Source organism: Thermobia domestica, chromosome 6 (assembly GCF_964235325.1).
Source record: "Thermobia domestica chromosome 6, izTheDome1.hap1.1, whole genome shotgun sequence".
In the NCBI taxonomy this organism is placed as follows: Eukaryota; Metazoa; Arthropoda; class Insecta; order Zygentoma; family Lepismatidae; genus Thermobia; species Thermobia domestica.
In genome coordinates, this window is record NC_137459.1 from 312,788,410 (window position 1) to 312,805,362 (window position 16,953).

Consider the following 16,953-nt stretch of genomic DNA (forward strand, 5'->3'; position numbering starts at 1 on the left):
TCAAAATCAATACATTCCTTTCAACGCTACTGAATCCTTAAATCTCGACTACTAGTCAAGAGCTGCTTTCAGGAACGAAATTATGAAATATTTTTTTAACATTGCAGTGTTTCGGAGGAAAGTTTCTTCCTCCTTTTATACTAGGCCGCTAAAATATAAAATTTGAATTGTTCCTCTTGAAGAGCAGCTTATACAAATTCCATTGATATAATAAAACAATTAATACAAAATAAGTTTGACACTGCAACCATCTTAAGATACCTGGGGGACGCGGTGGCTCAATGGTAGAGCGTTCACCTCCGGTGCTTGCGGTCATGGTTCGATCCCAGCTCGTGTCGTGTGGAATTTCTGGTGGACAAACACCGTGCTCGTGGGTTTTCTCGGGATTCTGTCGTTTCCTCCCACTTTCTTCATTCCACCATTTCATTCATTTCTCATAATCACCGTCTAATTTAGCCTAACTGACATAAGCGTGGGGCGTAAAACTAAAAGATTTCATTTCATTTTTTTTCTTAAGACACCCTCGGCAGACAGCAAATCACGTGCAAAACTGGAAAAGCAATTATTTCTTAGGAAAACATAACCAACTATCAAATTTTGGGTTATGAAGCCAAAATTTCGCACATAAAGCAATGTTGCCCAAAGTGGTTGCGTCTGTTAAGAAATAACACGGAGTAGCATCAATTTACAATATAACAATTGATATTGTCTTTGAAGTAACCAATAACCGGAAGGGGGGATAATAATTTCCTAGGAAATTTTTACCTCCTACCAAATCTTCGGATTTAAAACCATCTTGCCCAAAGTGACTGTGTCTGTTAAGAGATACTACAGAGTTAAGAGATCAATTTATAATGTAACATTTGAGTTTTGAAGTAACCAATAACTGACAGGGGGTAATAATTTCCTAGGAAATTTTTATCCCCCCTACCAAATCTTCGGATTTAAAGCCATCTTGTCCAAAGTGAGTGCATACACTGAGAGATCACATTTAATAATATGAATTTTTAATGTAATTTCTGACTTTTCCTTTGAAATTACCAGAAACCGACAAGGGGGTAAAGATTTCCAGGGGGTAAAAGTTTCCAGGAGTAAAAACTCCCTGTGGCACCGGTACTACTGTGGAAACAGTGACTGGATAACGATCTTCTGAAACTTCATCTTGAGACAAAGGTTGTGAAAAGGCAGACATATTTCTGGCAGTAGGTCTAGACCCCTTTCAGCCGCAATTGAAAACGTACCCGAATAAAAATGTCCGCCGGTTCCGATCTGAGTGGTATGGACAATTTAGTTGGTTAGAATATAGCGTTTCTCGAGATAGTGCTTTTTGCTTTTATTGTTGCGCATTCTCCGAAAATTATTCCGAAATCTGAAGACACCTTTACTGTGCTGGGAAAAATAATTGATTGTGTGAAGACTGCAGGTATATATTGTTACACAGTTATGCCTCGAAGTCCTAAGCCGGACTCAAATTATGGGGCGAGACGCCCGCGCTTTTCAAATTGTGTGTGCAGCAAGGAAAAGAGAGAAAGGGAGAACGGAGTCAGTTGAGGCTCTGATTGTATTAGCAACCTGATGCCTCATTGACACCAACCCACACGCATGTAATAGTGGTATGACCCTGGCTTTGATTTACTCAGATCACAGCGCCGGGTCGCGGATGCAAATGTAGTTAATACCACGCAAGCGATAAGTACATGAAAAACATTATGTATTTGGAGCTATGCGTGAAATAAAAATGTAAAAGTAAATGTAAAATAGATATTTCAACCCCGGCGTGATGGGGAAAAATCATAGAAAAACTAGACGTCTTAGCCACTATTGAGCATGCGCGTGAAGAAGCTCTCCAAGCTCGTCGAGGCTCGTGACGTAGCTTTCGAGCGACGTCAGAACTGGCAGAAATGCGTGGGACGAAGTGCCTTTATAAGCGAGGCCTGTCGCCCAGCTCGGTGATTCTCCGCTCGACAGTCAACTAGTGTGTGTTGCCCATCGTCCCGGACGCTCTTGTAAAAATCAGTTATGTGATTATTTTCTCTAAGTCCCCCCTCGACTCGGGATGAGCACCTTGAGATTGTTTAGTGACAAATATGAAGTTTATTTCAAACACGAGACCAAATTCCCTCTTCAAGAATTAACACTTTCCCTTTTGGGCCAATGCAAGTTGCGAGTACGAATTATCAAATTCACTATTTTCAATAAATCGCGGTTTAGCATAAAAACCTTCTAGCACCCATTTGGTTAAAAAGGGGTTGTGCCCATAAATGTGATGTAGTAATAATTTCAAGTTGTAATTCCAAGTAACCGATTTGTGAGATTCATCTGTATCCTCATTTTTATTTTTTTTATTCTTATAAATAAAATGTACAATGGAATGGTCTCTTTAGTTTAGTCAAGCTATCCCTCCCTATCTAGATTCAGCTCACAGTCTTCATATGTTACCTGGGTTTCGACTTCCAGTACCAGCTCTACCACTGAAATACGAGTCTCCCCCCATTATTGAGACTTTTAGTGCACTTTCTCATCATCTTCGAACCAGTGAGCCAAAGACGTTTCAATACTGAGGTTTAAAGGGAGTTGGCCTCAGAACCAACTCTGTCATACTGGGTGAAGTGTGAAGGAGTGATCTCAATTACGATTTCACCAAAAAGAAAGTGTATACAAATATAAACGACAATCTCAGAACAACAACAGCATAACGATATAGTGTCATCATAGAGGGAACTCAAGATTTCAAGCAACATGAACAAGTATCGATTATTTTGCGATACTGTGATGAAACATTAAACGTTCATAAAAGTTTTATCGAGTTTTACAAGACAGAAAAAACACGGCGAAAGTTTGCCCAAACTGTTTACAAATGTATAATATCATCAGAGGGTCTGAGCGTAGATAACATCCGAGGACAATGTTACGATGGTGCAGCCGCTATGCGTGGTCAGTACTTTGGCGTTGCAAAGACAGAGTTGCCATAATTTTTTGATCCAAAATACGGATAAGCTTTAAAATGACGACCCATCAAAGATACGGTGCCCAAAGAATAAATATTTTAAAATTTCTTAACTAAATTCACCTTTTTATGTTAAGGGTATCACACAATTGTTTACTGTAATACTTAAAACTCTATTGGAAACTAATGGAAACTTAAAACACTATTGGAATAAACTGGCGCCCCCCATAATTTTTTCGATGCGCCTTATGGGTCCACGGTGTCAGACGTTGGTCCATCCCACTTAGGGATGGGCACGAGTCGAGCTGAAACTCGACTCGAATTCGAGTCGAGTTTCGAGCCGAGTCAAAGGTAGTTTTCTCGAGTCGAGTTCCGAGCAGAGTTAGTTTTTTTGAGATCGAGTTTCGAGTCGAGTCGAGTTTGATACATGGCTTGCTCGTTTAGCTCGTTTTGAAATCATGGCCTGATTAAACTGGAAAGCGAAAACCATGAGAAATGTAAGCCGTAATATGGAATACTTTGTGTTGCTCACGAGAGGGGACGCTACTTGCATCTCATCTCGTCTCGATAACGAGACTCTTTATTAGTGTGTTTGCAGATGAGATTAGGAGTAATTTTGCGTTGCTTTCTAGACAGAAAAATTGATGTTTGATGTGGAAACTGTTTACGTTGCTGATTGTGTTTAAGTGAAAATGTGTGTGCATTTGTGTGCGTTTTTGAAAGATTGCGTCCTACTTGTGCTCATCGGCAGTCATTGAATGTGTCAGTTCCTCATTCCAATGGTGCGGCAAGTTTGTTGAGGTCTTGCGTTGACAAAAGTGTCTAACTGTTCAAAATTGTTTTCGGTGAATAAACTATCAAGTGTCCGTAAAGATGTCACCTAAAAAGAAGCCACGTTTGAATGTAATTAACTTTGTGCATAATGTCATTGAATCCCCTGTGAAATTCACTTTTAATCAGCTTCCAACAATCGCTGGTGTGAAGCAATTCTTATGGGAAAGAGAGAACACGAAATGGGAAGCAGCATCTCAGAATGACCACTCTGCTAAGGTGCTAGCTCATTCAGTGGCAATGAAAGTAATTCAAATTTGGGAAAATGCATCAATCAGCGGTCCCGCTATTTTGAGCGAGCAACGGGTTATAGCGTTGATTTTACATTGTCAGAAAAGGTCCATAAGCTGCAAAAGTTCAAGGACAAACCCGTTCTTTTTTTGCTTCCAAAGTTGCAGAATTCCAGGAGTTTGCCAGCAAAACTTTGTTTGATATCGCTTCTTGCAAATGCATTGATCCGGTTGCTTGCACATCTGCGAGAGAGAAGAAATTGCCTAAATTGAAGGTTTAATTTTTCATTGACCAGAGAATCACCCGACAGATGAGTATGGTAGGACTTTATAGAAAGGAGACACAGAAACGTGTCAAACATTTATTGCGAATAAATCGAGGTCAGAAAAAACAATCAAACCCCAATGAAATTAGTAGTTCCAGAAGACAAAACGATAGTGTCCCTTTACAAAATGAATCGTAAGAAGAGTCAGTTTCCACTGTCGAGTTTCTTCCTGCGCTTAAAAGAAAGAAGACTAGCTCTTCTAAACAAATGATAGTTAGATTGCCGACATTCTCCAATGCAGTATATAGATGTAATATATCAGACTGCAAGGCAGCAATTATCGCTTCGTCGCTTTTGGCAGATATCGGACTGGTTACCCCAGTTCACAAGCAGAAGGTGATCGACAAAAGCAAGATTCGGAGAGAGAAGAAATCTTTAGGAAACGCCATTGTTGAAGAGGCGAGTGCATCGCTTAAATCGACCAAAGTAAAAGCGTTATACTTCGACGGAAGAAAGAATCACACTCTCACCCTTGAGACTAAAGACAGCATCAACCACCGAATAATGAAAAAAGAGCACTACGTACTGCTACAGGAGCCAGGATCGAACTATCTTGGCCACGTCTCTCCATCTGGAAGAGGAGAGAGCATACGGGCTGCCATCACGAAGTTCTTTGTTCATCAAAATATCCCCCTGTCCGATCTGGTTTTTTGGGTTGCGACGGTACTGCTACCAACACTGGTCGGAAGAATGGTGCGATGGCATATATTGAAGTCTTCCTGAACGAACTCCTTCAGAGAATCGTCTGTATGATACACACGAATGAGCTCCCATTTCGACATTTGATTGTATTTATAGACGGTAAGTCGACTGGACCAAATACATTTAGAGAACCAATAGGATCAGCACTTCCAACGTGCGAAAAGTTGCCACTCCAGAATTTTCAGCCCGTTCCAGTAGACTGGGACCTCAACTTCATTGAGGATGCATTAAGCACAGATCAAAAATATTTGCTGAATATCTCCCAAGCGTTTTCTTCAGGAGAATGCCCCGTTGGGTTAGCTCACATGAAGCCTAGTAAAATTCATCAAGCCAGATGGCTAGCTACAGCAAATAGTCTTACGTTTGTACGTAGGAACAAAAGAACCCACAAATGAACTTAAAACCATCGTCCAGTACATCATGATGGTCTACGCGCCACTCTGGTTTGCAGTGATCCATAATCCATCGTGTGCAGAAGGAGCTCGTCATTTGTGGCACCTTATCACGACTTCTCGTTACATGAAAGCGAAATACAGGAAAATTCATCCAGTGATCCGTAGAAACGCATCGTACGGCCATCCTCAGAACCTACTTGTATCAATGTTGACTGACCAAGATGCTAAAGTACGAGATGTCTGTGAACCTGGCCCCACCCACATGGGCACTAATTTTAAAACATGTTCCAAAAATTAGTGCCCAATTAGGGCTGACGACCTGTAACGTTAAAAAAATTTGTGCCGTTACACAGACTTTAAAAAACAAAAGATATTCTGAGTGGGGCTAGGTTCACGCTAGCCCCACCCACTCAACCGATTGAGATGAAACCTATACCAAAAGTTAGTGTTAAATTAGTGCTGTCGATACCGCATAAAAAGCAAATTAGTGCCATTATCAGTAGGCCAAAATATATTCGAAAATCTAATATGGCGGCATCATCAAAGAAAACAATCGATCCTCATTTTTATCATACTATACATAGCACTATTTTTTTCTATGCGGTATCGTCAGCACTAATTTAGCACTAATTTTTGGCATAGTTTTCAAAATTAGTGCTGTTACACAAACGACAAAAACGGCACTAATATTTTCGTTATTTCTGCCAAGTTAATGCTGTTTTCAAAGATTTTGTATTTACTTGTAGCACCTACATTAATAAATTAGGAACGGTAGGTTGTTGTGCATTAAGAAGCACTAGCGATGCACTAACAATTGCGCTAGAAGGGATCATCAGTGCTTTTGATTTTGGTGGAAATTTAACGCAATGAAAACTTCCCCATGAATTTCCTATGGAGTTTGGTGACATGTAATTAGCCATATCTACATCAATAGTTAAGCATTTACGAAACTGTGTGTGTTTTCTAGAAGCACAAACGATGCATGAACGAATGAAACTTTCCGTTAGTGCTTAAAATGGGAGCCAAATTCACGATGGTCCCAAATGTTTTTCTACTTGTAGAGCATACACTAATGGAGCGCTAACGTTAGTTGTCGGTACACTAGGAAACACTAACGAATGACACTAAATTTTTCATTAGTACTTGATATTTCAGGTGCAGCGTCAACTTAGCGCCACAAAAGGTTTTTATTTGTAGCTCCTATAGTAATAAAGCATTAACGATAGGCGTTAATGCACTAAGAATCATTAACGATGCACTAGCGATTGACACTAAATTTATCGTGAGTGCGTGATGTGGAGGTTATGTTCAGGGACGTCGTTAATTCTTCTTAATGAAGGTGTTAGAAGGAAAACCCTTTCGTGGGACAATTTCTCGCTGCTACAGATACTTCAACCACTAACGAAAAAATTAGAGCCATGCGTTAGTGCATCTTAATGCACCAAGACGTAACGTTACTGCTTCATTAGTATAGATGCAACAAGTACAATACTTTGGGAAATAGTATGAACTTAGGCCCTACTATAAGCACTTAGGAGAAAATTAGTGCGATTCGTTAGTGCATCGTTAGTGCTTCTAGAAAAAGTTTCGTTAGTGTTTATAAGAAATTTATGAGGAATTCCTCAGTATATCAAAGTACCACCACATTTAAAAGCACTCATGACCTCTTCTAGTGCAATCGTTAGTGCAGTGTTAGTGCTTGTTAGAGTACCAACCCCTAACGTTAGTGCTTCATTAGTGTAGGTGCTAAAAGTAAAATATATTTGGAAGTTGGCTTGAACTTTCCCCACTTCAAGAACTAACGAGAAAGTTAGTGTCATTCATTACTTCTAGACACTGGCGGATCCACGGAAGGGGCGGAGGGGGCGACCGCCCCCCCAAAGGTCTTTCTTTTTTTATATTTCTAGCATTTATCATTGGCAAATATAAATATTGCCTTTTCACGACCGATCCAACTTGTGTAACAAGCCTAGGAGAGTCTAATCAAAATGTGTGGTATTAGTAATACTTAATACAGACATATTTTAATTATGAATACTTTTGTCCCTAGTTCCTTAGGCAGACACCGTAAGCCCCAAAAGAGCGAATATATGATTCATTCGTTGGACGAACAGTTGTAGGAAGGAGGGTAAGACAGCTCACCCTTTGAATTAAAGACGTATATTTTAAAATTGTGTCCTAGGAAAAGGATATGAAAATGAAGTTCTGGTCCCGAAACTTCAATTACCTTTACCTGAATAAAGAGAAATGTAGGAAAAGAGCTGGGGTGGTTCACTAAAATGCCTTACGAGGTGTTTGAATTTTGTGACAGAGTTTTAGCTCAATTCAATTCTATATGAATGATACAGAAGGAAGAACGCTAAATATTGAACCATAGTAACACGTATGAGCATTTGCTATATTGGGCGAGCCCGTATTCCAAGCAAATTGGGGGTCTTGAGGCGAAGCCTCACCCTAGGCGAAGGCTAGTATAATATAATTTCATTGTTGTTATAGGAATAAATATAATTATACTATGTTTCGAAAAGCTACATTTAACAAATTACTTAATAGAGTCAATTTCTAACCTTATGTTCTTAGTCTTGTCTATTGCTTTTTTTCTTTACATACTCAACTATACCACTGCAAAAGCGATGAACTTGGACAAAATACCCTATACGGTGCTCATGGTCCCGGTTCGATTCCCGGTTGGAGTACAATTGAACAAAAATGGTTCGGATTCTACTATAATCAGTAAGTGAACGTCTCCTTTAGCCGCCATGTCGTTACCGCTCAAGCAACAAACCAAAATACGCTTTGCATACACTTTTGTAACAGTGTCCTATGTTTGTCTACTCGCTCTCTTCTGTTTAAGTGAAAAATTCCTGAACGTACCAGCAATTGAATTCCTGATACATTCATCTTTAAATACATCAGTTGAATACAGTTGAAAGTTTTTTTCTTGAGAAATGAACAATTCTATGGATACATAATGCCAAGGTTTATCAGTAACTTCCAACATCTCGTGAATCCTGGGTTCTATACCGATCATAGAAAAGTTTTCCTCATCTTTGATACATCAGAAGATTTTGGTACGATTTATGGAGCCGCAATCCGAACACACATTTAAGAAAACCTCAACAACGTTGAAAAATTGAAGTCGTGGTGAAATATTGAGTTTCACAAAACGAAACGCATCGAAAATCCAATAACATTTTGCCCATCAGGAAATGTTCTTCGCATAACGCTATAGTTCAAAGATTATGTCCCTCTCAGAGAGAACAATGAAAAAATATAATGGATAGGAGTCGACGATCGGAACATACCCTTGCATTCTATTGGATAGTGAAATCGATAGATTTAGGTCAAGCTTCATGTTTTCCTGCGATCACTTTAGTGCAACAAAGGAAAGCTATATTTATCTACACAGAGGAGAAATGGGAGGGGCTTAATGGCAGATAACAGATGACAAGATAACTTTTAACGGTATGACCCTACTCTGTTACATTTACAGCGATAAAATATTTTTTGCGTGACTGTAATTTTAACATATTTCAAATTCAACCTGTTATATATTAATTTACGGTGGTTCTGTTAGTGTGCGTGTTTGTGTTGAAGATGAGTAAGAAACTGAAAAACGTGACTCTGTTGTCATTTTTGGTGAAGCGACCGAGACTGGAGAAGGCAGTCTAAACATGTAAAAATTCCGTAATGAGAAATTCATGTAATTCGGGGAGGCACATGAAAACAGGGTGTATGTGTGGCTTTCAATTAATTCGAAATACATGCTTTGTTTATCATACTTCGGTTAAAATCACGGACTCGGATCAAACCGAAAGAAGTAAGAGCTTTACAGGCTTATACCACAACTCACCATGACACCCCTCCCAAATATCAATATCAACAAAATATGAAGAAAGCTTGTTCCTTTTAGCACCGATGCTGTATGAAACGTACATCTGCAGTTTTAGGTGAATCCGAATCACTGTAATGCGCCCAGAGAACAAACGATAATGCCACTAGCAGAAAGTACCTACTCTTGAATAAATTTCTAATTGCTATTTTAATACTGATTTGAGGACCCTGAATCCAATTGAACTATTTTAACGCATATCCGTTCATGGAGTCACGAGAATGGAGTATGCATATCCATCCATTGATGTCATTTTTCTCGTCGCTTCATACACAAATGTGTTAAAACATCCTTCCATTGGCCTCAGTGTCCTCAAATTAGTATAAAAAAGAGCAATTCGAAACGTATTCGACCATCGAACTTTTACCATTGGCATAAATGGAAGTTCAAAAATTCCAGTTTTGAGGTTATTTGGCTAGTGACCCCATGAACGGATTTGTTTAAAAATAGATGCATTGGAATTAGCGATTTAAAAAAAAATCAAAAATTTTCCAAGCGAGGGCACTTTTTACTGGTGCTATTGGCGTTAGTTAGTCCTTTCAAGACTGTAACACCAGGGCCTCATGAATGAAGAAAACGGAGTAAGTTATACATGTCTTATACCTCGTGATAGGCACGTACGTTGGACTATTTCGGGAGGGAGTCAAAATTTAAAATGAGAATAAATTATATTCAAATTTGTAAAATCATCACCAAAATTAGACGAAATTTACAGAAAAATCGAGATTTTGTGGAAAGGATCCGGACTCCCTGGATCCATCCCCTGCGTACGTCCCTGCCTTGTGATGTGATACTTCAACATCTCTCCCTGTCTCTCTCTCTCTCGATCATTTTTGTAAAGGAATATTTACGAAGTGCAAGAAACATTTTTATAGAGTTTTAGATGGATCTTTTAATAGACTGAGAAAAAGAATACAAAGAATAATCTTATGCAAGCAAATTATGAAAGTAATTACTTAATTGGTACAGAGCAAAGAGATGGTGCACTTGCGTTCTTTTGTTACTGCGGCAGTGAATCTACGGGTTCATTAAGCCGTAAGAAAGAACATACTTTCATTTAAAAAAAAAAATCGGGTCCCAAAATGGAATCTGGGAATCAGGTTTAAACCCCCCTCCATACCCCGGATTGGTATGCGTCCCATACTTGCCAACTAAAATTTTAGTCACCTTGAAGTTACGCTTATCTTCCAGGAAGCGAACCGCCCCCTCCAAACGATCCTTCTGGATCCGCTAGTGCTTCTAGAAGACACTAACAGCTTGTATACAATTTGATATTTCTGTAGTTTGTCCTCACCGAAAGCCTTGAAGAAATACCAAAATATGGTAGCAATGACGTTAGTGCTTAGTGCGTTTAAGTGATCTACTATCGATGCACTAACGATTGCCGTTAACTCCATGTTTCTACGTCAATTTGTATAGATTTGGATATTTCTGAAGTTGCCCCCACCAAAAATCTCCAGTAACTCGTAAACGCTGATAGCACTAACTTTAGTGCTTAGTGCGTTTAAGTGCACTTTCCATGCACTAACGATGGGCGACGTTTGGTATAATTTGGGAGAGGTGGGGGGGGCAAATTCAAGCACGTGTATACATAGCAATATTTTTATTTCTATGCGACGTGTTTGAAGTTGCCCTCTCCCTACCTCTACCAAATTACAACAAAGGTCGTACATCGTTAGTGCATCGTTAGTACACGCTAGTGCAATCACAATTTACGAGATATTGAAGATTTTTGGTAGGGGCTAACTTCATATGTAGTTATTCTCCCCACTAAAGATGGATTAGTGATTGCCGTTAACACCATGTTTCTACGTCCATTTGTACGGATTTTGATATTCCTGAAGCAGCCCCGCCACCAAAAGTATTCAATAAATCACAAAATATGATGGCACTAACGTTAGTGCTTAGTGCGTTTAAGTGCACTAACGATGCACTAACGACTGCCGTTAACTCCATGTTTCTACATAAATTTGTATGGAATCTGATATTTCTGAAGTTCGCTCCTCACCAAAAATCTTCAATTACTCGTAAACTCAAATAGCACTACCCTTTGTCCCTAGTGCGTTTAAGTGCACTAACAACGCACTAACGATGTGTGACGTTTGGTGTAATTTCGAAGAGATGGGAGCCAACTACGTACAAGCACGTTTATACATAGCACTAATATTCTTTCTATGTGACGTGTCTGAAGTTTGTCTCCCACCTTCCAAATTACAACAAACGTCGCAATTGTTAGTGCATCATTAGTCCACTAAACGCACTAAGCACTAACGTTAGTGATATCGGAGTTTACGAGTTATTGAAGATTTTTGGTGGGGGCCAACTTCAAAAATATCAAATTCCATATAAATTGACGTAGAAATTTGGGGATAATGGCAATCCTTAGTGCATCCTTAATGCGCGTAAACGCATTAAGCACTAACGTTAGTGGTATCAGAGTTTACGAGTTATTGGAGATTTTTGGTTGGGTGACAACTCCAGAAATATCCATATCTATACAAATTGATGTAGAAACATGGGGTTAACGTCAATCGTTATAGCATTGTTAGTGCATTTAAACGTACTAAGCATTAACGTTAGTGCTACCATATATTGTGATTTATTGAAGATTTTTATTGAAGGGACAACTTCAGAAACATCAAATTCCATACAAGCTGTTAGAGCTTAATGGAAGCACTATCGATATACTAATGAATATCACTAATTTTTTCGGGGAGGGGGAGTTTAAGCAAACCTCGAAAGATATTTTACTTTTAGCACCTACACGAATGAAGCACTAGCGTTAGTGGTTGCTGCAATAAGAAGTACTAATGATGCACTTACGATTGCACTAGAAGAGATCATTAGTGCTTTTGAATTTGGCGGAAATTTGACGGAATGAAAAATTCAACATACATTTCTTATCTGTGTTTTCTGACAAGTAATTGGACATAAATACACTAACAGTGAAGCACTAACGAAATTGTTAGTGTTTCATACAACCACTAAAGATGCACTAAGGAATGGTACTAATATTTTCGTTAGTACTTGAAGTGGGGGCGCCAAGTTGACGCACGGCCAATACTAACGAAACACTAACATTAGGTGTTGGTACACAAAGAAGAACTAAAAATGCATTAACGATTTCCTTAGAAGAGATTATTAATGCATATGAATTTGGCGGGAATCAATGCAATGAAAAATTCCCCATACATTTGTTATGTGAATTTCGTGACATGTAATTGGCCATAACTAAACTAATAATCCAACATTATTGCAACTGTTAGTTTTTTGAAGCACTAACAATGTACTAACGAATGCCACTCATTTTTAGTTAGAACTTGAAGTGGAACAACTAACTTCACCCTAACGTTCAAACCTATTTTATTTGTAGCACCTATACTAATAAAGCATTAACTTCAGTTGTTGGTGCACTACGAAGCACTTACGAATCACTAACAATTGCACTATTAGAGGTAATTAGTGCTTTCGAATGTGATAGGATTTGGAACAATAAAATATCCCCATGTATTTCATATGGGAGATTCATGACATATAACTCAGCACCTCCAGATAAGCAATAAAGGAAACATTAGTGCGGTTTTAGCAGTTAGTGTAATAGCACTGATTTTGTAAACTGTGCCAAAAATTAGTGCTGACGATACCGCATAGAAAGAAAATTAGTGCTATGTATTTGGTCTAGGAATTAATTCGTGCGGGTGGACAAGGGATGGCGCAACGAACGGAGCGTCCCACAGTTCCGTGTATCCACACATGTGTTGCAAACCCCTGTCATCGCGTATCGTTCGTAGTATAGGGCAGTGGATTAAAGCGTCAACAACACCAGTTTGTAGTTAAGTGAACATGGCGCAATTTGTGCCTGATAAAGTGTTTTTGCGGGGTGTCCTGCTGCATTACTTTAACATGCAGAAAAGTGCGACTGAAAGTCATCGTATTTTGGTGGAAGTGTATGGTGACCATGCTCTAGCTGAGCGAACGTGTCAGAAGTGGTTTGCACGGTTTAGAAGTGGTGATTTCGGCTTGGCAGACCAAGAGCGAGCTGGACAGCCAAAAAAATTTCAAGACGAAGAATTGACAGCATTAGGCGTTGATCAAACAACAGTCTCCAAACGCTTGAAAGCCATGGGAATGATTCAAAAGATGTCACATTGGGTTCCACATGAATTGAAAGACAGAGACGTTGAAAGACGAAAAACCATTTGCGAATTGCTGCTTCAACGACAGAGCAGAAAGGGGTTTCTGCATCGAATTATTACGGGTGATGAGAAGTGGATCCATTACGAGAACCCTAAACGAAAAAAGGCCTGGGTGAAACCAGGTGAACCAGGTCCATCACAACCAAAACGAGATATTCACTGTGCAAAGGTTATGCTGTGCATATGGTGGGATATGAAAGGTGTGGTGTACTATGAGCTGCTGCAACCGGGTGAAACTATGAATGGAGAACGTTATCGACGACAATTAATGCGTTTGAAGCAAGCTCTGGCCAGAACACGACCAGAATGGGAGAACAGACATGATAAACTTATTGTTCAACATGATAACGCTCGCCCACATGTCGCAAAACCGGTCAAAACCTATTTAGAAAATGTCGGATAGGAAGTTTTACCCCACCCGCCGTATTCACCAGACGTTGCTCCTTCGGACTACTACTTGTTCGATTGCATGAACAACGATTTGATTGGACAGCGGTTTACTTCTTCAGAAGATATCGAAACATGGGTCTCTGACTGGATCGCTTCCAAGGATGATGACTTCTTTCGCCACGGAATCCGTACATTGCCTGACAGATGGGCGAAAGTGGTGGCTAGCGATGGACAATATTTTTCTTAACGTATTTATGTATTTTGTGTTTGTACTACAGCTTCAATGTGTGCGTACCAACCGCACGAATTAATTCCTAGACCAAATATAATATGATAAAAATGAGGATCGATTGTTTTCTTTGATGATGCCGCCATATTAGATTTTCGAATATATTTGGCCTACTGATAATGGCACTAATTTTCTTTTTATGCGGCATCGGCAGCACTAATTTAACACTAACATTGTGCATAGGTTTCATCTCGTTCGGTTGAGTGGGTGGGGCTAGCGTGAACCTAGCCCCACCCAAAATCTTTTTTGTTTTTTGAAGTCTCTGTAACAGCACAAATTTTTTTAACGTTACATGTCGTCAGCACTAATTGGGCACTAATTTTTGGCATATGTTTTAAAATTAGTGCCGATGTGGGTGGGGCCAGGTTCATGGACATAAGTACGAGAACTTGGCTGGAGGAGAGTTCTAAAAGTAAGCCAAACGACCCAATCTGGTGATCGCGTACCGGAACGAGAATTCGTCGTCCCTGAAATCAACTTAGAAGCGACAAACTATGTTCATATGATTAATTGGTCAACATGCACGCTGATGGAGCCACCACTGACAAAACACTTGAGCCTGCATAAGCTAAGAGAATATGTAAAGTCGGCTCCAATGGTTGATGAATCTATTACATCCTTACCCTGTCACAATCGAGCTGTAGAAAGAATGGTGAAGTTGGTGACAAGCGGTATCAGCGGTATGTGGGCAAGAAGCACGACATAGATTTGTCTTAGCAACACTACAATCAAGAAAAAAAACATACCAGAATTTAATACAAAAACAATTTGAAGTAAAAGAGTAACGATATGAACTTGCACTACCATATGCAACATTAGTACGAGCATATACAGGTGGGCACGTGGGTGGACCTCAAACTGCAGCCACCTCCTCGTGGTGAGTTCTGGGTTATTTCCAACATTAATGTTTGGAAATAAGCAAAGAGCTGCAGATGTAAAACAAAATATTTCTTATCTAATTAACGATCCAGATGAATCACAAACCATGCAATAAGAAATGAAAAAAGTAGGGACACAATTGTCCATATTTTAAGCCATTGGTGGCACCTGAATTACTTGATTCATCAAGCTGAAATTTTTTTCACGTAAAATATAGACTTTTTACAGAAACAAAACCACATAGGATAACCATATTTTATAAAAGTACATATTTTACATTTTTAAAAATAACATTTATTTTTTAACAAAATTTAAAAATTTTCGGCCGTTGGTGGCACCTAAAGATATTCACCAATCGACTTGCAATTTTTTACATGTTATATGGAGCCCATTTCGCAAAAAGATATCACTAAGGTTAAGCTGATTTCAAAAAAAGTGGAAATTCGATGCACTCTAATGGTCATATCTTGGATCCGCCTCTGTATATATAATGAACAGTGGTGCAGTGAAGAAATACTTAGTGACAAAATGGATTAGTGAAGCAAAAAAATCAATTGATTATCGGGAAGGTTTCTTTTTCATACGTTGTGATATAAGGAAATAATTATACATGGTTCCGAAAGATCTAAAATATGATTAAATTTAAATAATTTTTGTTTTGTGTTCAGAGTGATTGTGAAGTATGTTGTGTTACTTAAAACTTTCAAGACTGTTGCGGACTATAGACTGAAATATTCGAAATAGAAATAAGAATATTTTTTTTCTTTTTCTCTTTTTATAGTTGTTATACATGCAAAGTATAATTCTTAACCTAACCATGCTGTTTATATTATTTATAAATATATTCTAGTACTGTATTAACCCTTTGACTACCAACGGGATACATGAGTCCCATGCAAATAATTCAAACATCGTTGGAAATTTGTTTTTTAGAAAATTCTTAAAAAAATGCGTGTTCTCCCATCGGGTCAGATGTGGCTAGAAGACTGTGTTTAGTTTCCACAACTGTGTACAGGTGTCAGGAATATCCCTCATTAAAGGAGGCGTGTATATAAAAGAATGTTCACATTAAAAAAATTGGTATTCAAAGGGTTAAATCTTATAATAATGTGCCTTATGCAGAGTCTCTGGGATGCGTGATTAGTGCCATGCTAAAGAGTTCGACTGACATATGTTTCTTGCAGTAGTCAGGCCTTTAATATGGCGCTAATCATGATAAAACGACTCTGCATAAGGCGGAGTATGTTTAATTTTAACCTATTTTTCTAGGCCTGGAACATATTTATATACATTGTATAATGGTGTTAAGTTATGGTTATCATATTTATCATGTAAGTTACTGTATATATTAAATTGTAATCCCATCTTAAGTATTTTCAAACCATATACGTTAGTTAGATTCATAACTTATTTCGCTTGTTTTTTGAATCTTTTTAGGAGCCAGTTGTGAGGCAATCGAATGGAATACAGTTTGTTAGTCCACCTACTCCTACTGTCTCTTCACCTAACTGCTGGCGTGGAATGGTTGTGCTTCGAAGGGATCTTTTTTTAATTTTTTTTCTGGAGGTGAAAACGTACAAAAAGGCAAGCTTCTCTATTGTTTGTCCCTGTGTATTACGAGAGTCCTAAGCAGTCAAGGTCTCGATTGTATCGGCCAGGCTCTACAATGCAGAAAGTGAACTGCGTTGTAGAAATCTTTCTTTAACTTAGTTACTGTTTGTAATTCGGATCAGAGGTCTGATACAATAGTTTTCCCACTGAAGTAAACTTCAGCTGTTAGATAGAAAAAATGCAGATAGAAATATTGGGATGTTTATATCTGGTGTAGTAAAAAGTAATCCATTATTTTGCCAATAGATGACTTCAGTGATCTGCA

At 38.7% G+C, this 16,953-nt stretch overlaps 1 protein-coding gene across 1 annotated transcript in view; it reads left to right on the plus strand.

Moving 5' to 3' along the window:
* LOC145688549 (uncharacterized) overlaps positions 1-16,953 on the plus strand; it is an 89,333-nt gene that overhangs the window by 45,001 nt on the left and 27,379 nt on the right. The window contains exon 2 of the mRNA XM_081762945.1: positions 16,515-16,661. Coding sequence (XP_081619071.1) covers positions 16,515-16,661 — 147 coding nt within the window. The remainder of the gene's footprint in view (positions 1-16,514; positions 16,662-16,953) is intronic.